Source organism: Nannospalax galili, unplaced genomic scaffold (genome assembly GCF_000622305.1).
Source record: "Nannospalax galili isolate Female #2095 unplaced genomic scaffold, S.galili_v1.0 scaffold199, whole genome shotgun sequence".
NCBI classification, from domain to species: Eukaryota; Metazoa; Chordata; class Mammalia; order Rodentia; family Spalacidae; genus Nannospalax; species Nannospalax galili.
This window is the reverse complement of record NW_008343559.1, coordinates 1,913,172-1,923,583: the sequence shown is the minus strand read 5'-3', so window position 1 is coordinate 1,923,583 and position 10,412 is coordinate 1,913,172. Positions and strand designations below refer to the sequence as shown.

Sequence of the window (10,412 nt, the reverse complement as noted above, 5' to 3'; positions counted from 1 at the left end):
TATATGGGATACTATCTCTACTTTGTCCTCCAGTCCTGAAATTTGCTCTTCTGTGCAGTCTTGTCTGTTGATAAGACTTTCTGACATGGTTTCTGCTTAACTGAACATTTCTTTCATTTCAAGTATTTCTGTTTGGCTCTTTTTCAATATTTCAGTTTCCTTGATGAATTTTTCTTCCATATTTTGGATTTTCTCTTCCACTTTACTGTCTCATTCACTTTGGAGACTGTCTTGTCAAGATCTGGGATAGATGCTATTAGTTTGAGTATCTATTTGTTTGAATCTTTTATATGATCATTAATTCCTTTAAAGAGTAAGACTGAATTTTTTTAGACATTTCAGCTATCTCTGTGATTTTGGATTCCATTATAGGGAGTTGGCTGGTTCGGGGAATTGGTCATAATTGGTGGTTGTGTCATTCTCTGTGTTTCTTTGTTGTGTTTCATGCATCTGTTGTAGTGGAGTTGTCCTTCATTTTTGACTCCTTTTAAGTCTATTTGGATATTTTGTTTTTCGTGACTCCTTCTAGAAGGCTCTTTGCATGAAGTTCAGCTATTGGTTTTGATACTCTAATGAAGTTGCTAAGACAATCCTGTCTTAGCTATGTGCCAACAGGACCGGGGCGGGAGAGCTGCATGCTGAACACTAAGACCACCAGATGGAGTCAAAATCCTAGTCACCATTTAGTTTCTGTGAACCCAATGTGGACAGGAGTATAAATAACAGACCCACTGAAGTCTCTGAACCAGCTGTGGTCAGAACCACAGGCACAATATGACTTCTGGAACCACAGGATCAGACTCCTGAACCCATAGTGACCACTGGGATCTCAGAAGTCAAATTCCCAGGTGCATAGTGATCTTTGGGACTGCCAGAGGCAAAGCACTGGCCTCTCAGGGGACTCTAGGCCTGCTGGAGCTGAAGCCCTGGCCCTGCATTGATCTCTGATGCTACTGGAACTGAGGAGCTTTCTGACCCCACCAGAAATGGGGGCCTGGTCCTATGGTGTGCCTGGTCCCACTGGAGTGAGAGACCGGGGCCCACAATGCTCTCTGGTCCCAATGGAGCCAGAGACCTGTACTTCCTTAAATTGTGAGTTTAGGTTATTGGTTTGAGATCATGTTTCTTGCTTTTATGTTTTTCTTTAACATTGTATAAACTGAGTTGATGAAGTTTTATTTCATTTAATTTTTAAATTAGCTGACAAAGTCGTAGGTTTCCTTATGACTTTTCATACATACTTGGCTAGTTGATCTTTTCCCCCATTTCCTCCTCCTCCTCCCAACTCTCTGTCCTCCATCCCCATTTAAACCTTTCCTTCCCCATAGCCCCAATTCCACTTTCATATCACATATGTTCTGTTACCCTCCCTGCCCTCTCCTTTAGAGCCTCTTTTTTGTCTCTCATGGGCCCCTTTCTAGGTCCCTGGCCTCTATGTACACTCACTCCCACATACATAGATTTATAAAAATTAGAAGCTAGAATACACATGTGAGAGAAAGCATGCAGTATTTTTCTTTCTCTAGCCAGCAGGGAGGAGGCGTCCTGGTCAGTATAGACTTGACTTTTCCGTGTCTCATTATGACATTTAATGTATTTTGATTAAATTATCCCCCATTAGTCTCTTTTGTCCAGCTCCCACTCCTGCTAATCCCCCTTTGCTTCCCAACTAGCCCACCTTCCACTTTCATGTCTTTTGGGTTTTGTTTTGTTTTATTTTGTTTTTGGTGACCCAATGAGTTTCATTATGGTTACTTATAGGAGCACAGATGAAATTTTGTTTATAGAAGTTAAGCACTTTACTAGTGGCTACACCACTGAATAAAATGTCTCTCCCACCTCATACTACTAAACTATATCTAAGTCCTCTAGAAGTGGGACCTATAAGCCCTTCCTCCTTTCATGACAGGGCATTGATGAACCTAGTCCGATACAGATCTTGTGTAGGTAATCACAGCTGCTATGAGTCTGAGTATAACAGCCATCTCTCTGATTTCTTTTTCTTAAGATTTATGTCTTTTTACATGTATGAGTGTTTTGCCTGCATGTATGCAAGTGTACCACATGTATGTAAAACCAGGGAGGCCAGAAGGAGCATCAGGTTCACAAATATAGTATCAGCTAGTATATCTTCCTTGGTGGGTTGGATTTTGAATTCATTCCTGCTGTGCACATGTCTACGTAGGTGTCACTGGAGGCCAGAAAGGGACATTAGATCCCAAGGAGCCAGAGTTACAGGCGTTTGTGAGTCACCTGATGTGGGTGCTGGGGTCTGAACTCAGGTGCTCAATCAGAGCAGTAAGAGCTCTTAACTGCTGAGCCATCTCTCCTTACCCAGTCTCTTGTTTTTTAATGGAGGCATTTTTAGATGGTTTTTCCCCTTCAGCACTGTTCTTGCTATGTTCTATAAGCTTTATTATATTGTATTGTCATTTTCATTAACCTCTACATATTTTTTTAATTTCTGTTGTGATTTTTTCTCTGATCCATTGGTTGAGTGTATTGCTTAGTTTCTGCAAATTGCTGTGTTTTCTAGCTTTACTTCTGTTATTGTTTTCTGATTTTATCCATTGTGATCAAAATCTATTATGCAATATATATCTTTTAAAATTGATTAAGGTTGTATCTGAGGCCTAACATATAATCTTTCCTAGAAAAGGTTCAAAAGTTCTTGAAAGAATGTGCACACTATTAGGCAGGATTGTGTGTGTTCTGTTAGGTACATGTTTGCTGGCTGCTGTGTTCAGTCCACCGTTTCCTTGCTTATCCTCTGTGTGGTGGGATATTGACTCTATTATTGTAGAACTGTTTCTCCTTTCCATTCTGTCATTTTTTGCTTCATATAGTTGAGAGCCTTTTCTTAGGTACATAAATATTTATAGCTAGCCAGGCTTGGTGGCCCATACCTGTAATACCAGCATTTGGGATCCTGAAATGAGATTGCTGGGAATTCAAGGCCAGACTGGGCTACATAGTGAATTCTAGGCCAGCCTGGGCTAAAGAGTGAGGCCCTGTGTCAAAAAAACAACACGTGTGTATATGTGTATATATGTGTATATGTATGCGTATGTTTGTGTGTGTTATATCGTCTTCCTGTGCTAAACCTTTTATAAATATGTTGTTTGTCTTTTATAAACTTTCTTGACTTGAAGTCTATTTTGTTTAATAGTAGTAATCAATCTTGAGCTTTTTAATGATTTTTATGTAATATTTTTTACAACCTTGTACATCAACTTATTTACATTTGTATCAGGTATGTCTCTTGTAGACAGCATACATCTTGCGTTTTTATCCATTACCAATCTCTGTATTTCTACTGAAGAGTTTAATCCATTTATAGTTGAGCTGATTACTGACAGAGGCCTTCTTTCTGACATTGTGCTATTTTTTTCTGATTTTCTTATAGATTTTATGTCCCTCATTTCCTGCATTACTGCTTTGTTTTGGAGGTTTTTTTACATGACATGTTTAAATTCCCTTCTCATTTTCTTCTGTCCACATTCTAAAGCCATTTTATTAGTGTTTACCACTGGGATCATATTTAACATCTTGAATTTATAATATTCTAATATGAATTTACACCAGATTAACTCTAAAAACATTTACAGCTCCATCTTTATCCTTTTAGATTGTTACTGTTGCAAAATTAAATCTTTGTACATTGTGTGCCCCAAAACATAACCTAATGATTTTTTTAAGTGAATGATTCCCTTAAATTATGTAGAAAACAAAACGTTACAATACCAATTTTAGTCAAATAATTGTTTTTAAGCGAATTGGTCCCTTAAGTGATGCAGAAAACAGAAAATGGAGTTCAACCATGGACAGTACTGCTTTCACAGTTTAGTCCAGTGGTGTGTGAGCTTACCTCTTTTGAGATCTTTATCTCTTCATGAGGCTCAGGTGACTGCCTAATGTGTTGAATTTCAAAGTGCCAGATTCCCTTGAGTAAAGCCACATAGGGCAGATCTAGCAGCAACAAATTCCCTCAGCTGTCGTTTTCAGAAATCGTCTTAATTTCCCCTTCATTTTTTTATTCTTAATTAATATTTAACTGTGATACTGTGATGTTTCCCTACATATAAATTTTTAATCTATCAGTCCACTGACTGCTGGCCTCCAAATTTTGATGAGAAATCTAATTACCCGACTGATGAACCCCTTCTTTCTTGCCATTTTTTAACATTGTCTCTTTGTCTTTGCCTTTTTTAAATTTTTGAATCAGGGTCTTCCTAGAATCAGCCCCTTTGTGTTGATCTTACGTGACGGGGGAGGCGGGTTGATGCTTATATTTATATATTCACCAAATTTGAGAAGTTTGGGGGCATTATTTCTTCAGTCTCTCTTCCCCTTCGCCTCTCTCTTCCCTTCTGGGGACTGCCTCCCTGTGCACAGTGCTCACCTGAAGTGTCCCACGGAACCCTTGGACTCTGCTTTCTGCCTCACCTTCTTCCCTCACGCTCAGTGTTTGTCCAACCTTCAATTTCACTGGTGCTCTTTTCCGTTTTCCCAAATCCACCTTTGAATCTTTCTAGTGGGTTTTTCATTTAACATATGGTACTTTCAACTCCAAATTTCCCTCCTTATTTCTTCTTAACCTTCCTCTGTTGCTATTTCCCTCCATTCATTGTTGTGCTGGGCTTTCTCCATATCGCCCTTCAGGCCTCTGGGTGTCTTGGAGACTGTCACAAAGCCTTTGTCTGCTTTATCTACCATCCAGAATTTTTCAGAGATAGCTTCTATCCATTTATTTTTCCCTTCAATGGACCATACTTTTCTATTCCTTTGTATGCCTGATGGTTTTGTTGTTGTTATTATTACTACTATTACTATTATTGAAAATGGCATTTAAATCTAATAGTGTAGTAATTCTGAAAATCACATTCCTTTCTTCAGAATTTGATATTGTTTTGTCTTATCATTTTAAGCTAATTCTGCCCTGAAGGTCAGTCAGAAGTATAAATTTAAGGTCTTAGATCTTTCTGAGCCTTTTTCTGGGCATGCTCACTTCACAATTCTCCACATACAGGCAGTTGTTTTTAAATGTTCTGCTCTCTAAGGTCTGGCTTCCAAAATAGCTAAATGAATGGGAGGAAAGGGGAATGCCTGCCTTTAAATTCCCTAGAAGTAACTTTAGTTAGGGGATGGACTCATGCCAAAGGGGGAGGTGCAACAAAAATGGCCAACCATCTTTTTATGTGCACCACAGAAATCAGATGCAGCAATCAGAGAACGAATCCTCTATTTTGGTATGGCAGGGTCTTCTGGACCAAACTTAACTCCCATAAGCTGTGCTACTCTAAGAATACATGCACAGCTGCCTGCCACAGAACTGAGGTGGGAGGGGGCAGCTACTATGCTAAGAGCTAAAACTGACAGACACTAACTGCAATTTGCCTTCAAAGACTTCTCTTGTAAATTGAAAGCCTTTAATAGACTCAAGAGTTCCAAAATAGTGATATCAGCATATTCTAACCGTGCAATTATTGTCTGGGTGGGCAGACTTCCAGGGCCTCCTACTCTGCCTTCTTATCTTCCCAGAATGTTTTCTTCGCTTCGCTTGTTTTTAAAATACATAAAGCTGGTTTCGTATATGCACTTTCAAAACTTGCTTTTTCATTCAGTTTGATGGCTCTAAAATTCATCTGGGTTGTCACATCCTCAGTGTCACAGTCTCTCCACCCTCTTTATCCCATCAGAGTGAGAACATTCTTGTCTTTCCCTTTAGGAAGAGTATTCTGTGAACGTGCCTTTTTCTCTTTCTTTTTATCTCTTTTTCTTTGTGGTACTGTTGGTCGTCAAACAGAGGATCTTGTACCAGCTAGGCAAGCACTCTACCATTGAACTACATTCCTAGCCCTGTGAATAGCTTATGTGTGCCTTTTAAGACATATTACAAGAGTTTCTCTTAAGTTATACCTAGGAATAAAAGTGATAGGTCTTAAGATATCTGAGTACTCAGTTTTTCAAACAATGAATAAAATAGCCTACTCCTTCACACTGTCTTTAGTTCTGGGTATTGCTAAACCTTAAAATTCTTTGTTAGTATAGAATGGTATTTCACTGTGATCTGACATTGCATTTTCCTGATCACACATTAAGATGAATGCCACTTCATATAGTATTAGATGTGTGTGTTTCCTTATCTCAGAAATGCATATTGTATTCACCCACTTAACTATTGGGTTTTCTAATATTAACCCATCTTTGCACTCCTATAAATACCCTGACTTGATCACAGTGAATCTTTTTATGTATTGCTAGACTTAGTTTACTAATGCTTTTGGGGGATTTTTGCATCTGTACTTATAAGTGATATGCTCATTTGAATTTCCTTTCTCCTATAATCCCAGAACTCCAGAGCTGAGGCCAAAGAACTGAGGAAAGTTCCAGGCCAGCCTGAGCTATGCAGTAAGAAGTTCCAAGCCAGTCTGAGAGAGAAAGAAAGGGAGGAAGGAAGGGAAGAGGGGACAGAGAGAGATACAGAGAGAGGGAGAGAGAGAAAGAAAGAGAGGGAGGGAGAGAGAGAGAAATTCTAATTCTAGCACTTGGGAAAGCTGAGGCAGCAGGACTGTATGAATTTGAGACTAGCCTGGGATATACAGTGAAAGTCTCTCTCTCTCTCTCTCTCTCTCTCCCTCCCTCCCTCCCTCCCTCCCTCCCTCTTCCTTTCTTATATTGTCCGTGTTGGTTTTCAGGAAGTATTTGAATAAGATTAGAATGATTTCACTTTTGAAACAACCTTGAGAAAAGTCATCTTTAAAATCATGTAGACCAATTTTTTTTCTTTTTCAGTTTATTTAATACTTAAACTTTAAATGGCTTCTATTTCTTCTTAACATTTAATGAAATACCTTTTATTCAAAATTCATCCATTTTATCTGAGTTTTCAAATTAATTCATATGAGTCCATGATTATCATCTTGTGAATCTCTGCTCAGTCTGTAACTGGGTCTCCCGTATTTTTATAACATTCTACTTTCTTCATTCATTTCCAAGTGGTTTCTTTGTCTATTGGTTAGTCTTTACAGGAACTTTCTGTTGCTGCTGTTCAGGGCCAGAGGATGGAACCCAAGGCCTTGGGCCTGCTAGCCAAGCATCCTTCCACTGAGCTGCACCCAGCCCCCCAGGAACCATCCCTCGTTTTGAATGTTCACCATGTTCCTTAGATTTCTGTTTCCTCCATTGTAGCTATAACTTTTCAATAACTTTTCCATACTCTTCTTTCCCTCTTTCTGTTACCAGTCAGCTGGCTGGGTTCCTTTCCTCTTCAGGCAGGCAAGGAGAGACTCTCCAGATGGCTTTGGCAGCTCTTGCCTCCCTGAGCACTTTTTGAGTCATCTCTCCAGCCCCGCAATATCTCTACTCACCATCTTCCTCGCAGCTCTCCCTTTTCTCTTTCCATGCCTCCAATAAGACGTGTATTAGAGCTTCCCATTCTAGAGTCAACAAGAATCTGGATTACTATTTCAAACGTATGAATTTTCTCTTTGGTTACTTTGTTTTCTTGCTAGGCTATTTTTGCAACCTAAACTGTTCTTTTCATTTCTAAAAGCCATAATTTTAAGGATATGTCTACATTTTTTTAATACAAGGTCTCACTACATAATCCTAGCTGGCTTGGAACTTGCCATGTAGACCAGACTGGCCTTGAACTCACAAAGATCCAAGTGCCTTTGCCTCCTGGGTGCTGGGTTAAAAGAAAGTGCCAGCACACCTAATTTATTCTTCATTTTTTATTTTATTAATTTTTTATGTGCATGAGTGTTTTGCCTGAATGCATGTAAGTGTACCCATGCATACAGTGCTCACAGAAGTCAGAAGACAGTATCAGATCCCTTGAAACTGGAGTTACATGTGGTTGTTAGCTGCCATGTGAATGCTGAGAACCAAACCTGGGTCCTCTGCAAGAACAGCCAGAGTTCCTAACCACTGAGTCATCTCATTGTATATTCTTTGTGATCTCCCAAGTATACTGTATATGAGTTTCTCATCAGTCTGACAGAATGCCTGAAATAATCAGTTCTATGAAGAAGACAGGTTTACTTTGGCACATAGTTTCAGAGGTTTTAGTCCATGGTCACTCGGTCCTGTCACTTTGGGCTCATGACAGTAAAAAACATCATGATGGGATTACATGGTAAAGTTATTCACCTTATGGTGCCAGGGAAGCCAAGAGAGAAGGAAGAAGGGACCAGGGTCCCAATATCCCCTTCAACAGGACACCCCTAATGACCTAACTTCTTTTCATTAAGCCCTACTTCTTAAGATTCCACAACCTCGCAAGATCACCATGGGACCAAGCCTTTAATACATGAACATTTGGGGGCATCTCAGATCCAAATGATTTCCTATGCCCATCCTTGATTTTGTATTTGGCAGTTGCATCATCTGTAATTCCTGAGAAGACAGACCTAATGGCCTTGTTTTCACTGCTTCTCACTCACGGGGGCCCTACTTCTCTTGTATTTGGTATGTGGCCAGCGCTGCTTGTGCTCTGAGGGAATCCAGTAGGCTTGACTTGGGAAACCAGGAGGGAAGGAGAGAGGGAAGGAGGGAAGAAACTTCCATTTCTGCTTGAACTCGAAGGTAAAGCATCCAGGACCACTAAAACCCTCTTCTAAAGTTTTGATTCAAGCCAAGAATGTCAGACTCAACTTCTCCTCCTCAGTTCTTTTCTGAGATCAAGTTCTGTAAGACACTGCTGCTGTCAGAATGTGGCCTTTGGAGGGCTTTGCTCTTCTGAGCACCTGCAGTCTAGAGCAGAGCCATGCAGCTCAGTTCCCATCACAATAAGCCTGTCCATCACTCTTGTCCTGCTTCCTGCTTTCAAGACCTTGGCTTCTGGCTGCTCTGTTCTCCTCCCTCGCCCTTGGGTCTCCATTATACTTAGTGAGCCTCAGGGAATGTTCCTGACACCGCAGCTCCTCTGACACCACCTGCTGCAGAGCAGGAAGCCCGGCAGAGGCCTCTAGACTGCTGGATTCTGCCACAGTGCTTTTTCTAAACTCTGCATAGCATATTACAATTCCATCTGTTCTTTACGTTAATTAGTCCTGATCGTGAAGTCTTTCCCCACAGAGGATGTATTGTGGATCGTGCTAGTGTTTTCTGTGCATTTATCCGAACTATTGTTTGGATCAAGAGTACGAAATCTACCCGGGCACTCTACTGGAGTCCAAGCAAGATCTCATTTCATCCAGGTAGGGGACAGTTGCTCTATGATGCCTGGTGCCAGGAGCTCCTGACCTCAAGTTGCGCAGCATGTTTCTCTCAGTCCGGGAACGCGCATGAATGCTAATGAGCCACCTGAATGAGGCAGGTGGCTGCAGGCCAGAGCTCTGGCTCTCACCCATGTGTCCACGGCCAGATGGCTTCCCACAGTTCTTCCTTCCCCAGCCAAAAGGAGATTTAGCCTCATTAGGAGCCCCAAGCACATCTGAGAGTTCTTACGCTGGCTCTGACAGTTTGGAAGGTAGGTATCTCTGTAAAGGTGACCTCCCTTCTCACCAGCTGCCTCAATTTACAGGCTGATATTTAGTGTCTTCACCACAGTCTCCATGTCTGAAGCAGAGACTATCCTGGGGGAAAAGGGGGCAGGGAGTCAGCAGTAGCCCAGGGGTCCTGACAGCCTCAGTGAGCTGGTGAGGGAAAGATACAGCCTCTATTTCCTCAGGGATAAAGTGGACACCAGATGAAAATGGAGTCATTGCCTTTGACTGTCGAAACCGTGGCTGGTAAGCACTCCCAGAGGAGAGGCACTGTGTTCCAGCATTTATCTTCCAGTCTTGGGGCTTTTCTTGGTTTCCTTTGTCCCCTCAAAGGCCTGGGCTGGGAGGTGAGTGGCTTAATCCAATCCAGGAGTAGAAATCCTTGCCAACTACACTCCTCCCTTCCTTCCCACACTTTCTAGACCTCCCTCCAGTACCCAAGGCCGTTTCCAGATCAAGCTGCCTCAGGCGCTACTTTTCTGGAAACCCCTTTCCTGGCAGATCAGCAACATAGCTGAGCCCTGTCCTTTCATGCCTCAAAGATCAGATCCTCAAGGACCCTGGCTGATCAAGGTTCAGGTTCACCCAACTTCAGCACCCCAATTACTGCTACCCAAATAACTTCAGGCCTGGTGGTTATGGCACATGATGAAGTCTAGTACTGATGGGGGTGTCCATGAGCCATACCAAATAGAATTAACTGGAGGCTCCCAGCCAGGTGACCAATCCAGCCTCAGTCTTCCCTTTCTTTTCTTTTTCTTTCTTTCTTTCTCTTTCTTTCGTTCTTTCTTTCTTCCTTTCTTTCTTTCTTTTCTTTCTCTCTCTCCCCTCCTCCCTCCCTTCTTTCTTTCTTTCTTTCTTTCTTTCTTTCTTTCTTTCTTTCTTTCTTTCTTCAAAAATGAGAACACAGGGCCAGTGAGA

The 10,412-nt window shown here is 41.3% G+C and overlaps 1 protein-coding gene across 1 annotated transcript in view; it reads left to right on the top strand.

Annotated features, from left to right (window-relative positions):
- LOC103739384 (voltage-dependent calcium channel subunit alpha-2/delta-4) overlaps nucleotides 1-10,412 on the top strand; it is a 66,050-nt gene that overhangs the window by 10,420 nt on the left and 45,218 nt on the right. Inside the window, 1 exon segment of the mRNA XM_029566809.1 lies at nucleotides 9,677-9,737. Within this exon segment, the coding sequence (XP_029422669.1) occupies nucleotides 9,677-9,737 (61 nt within the window).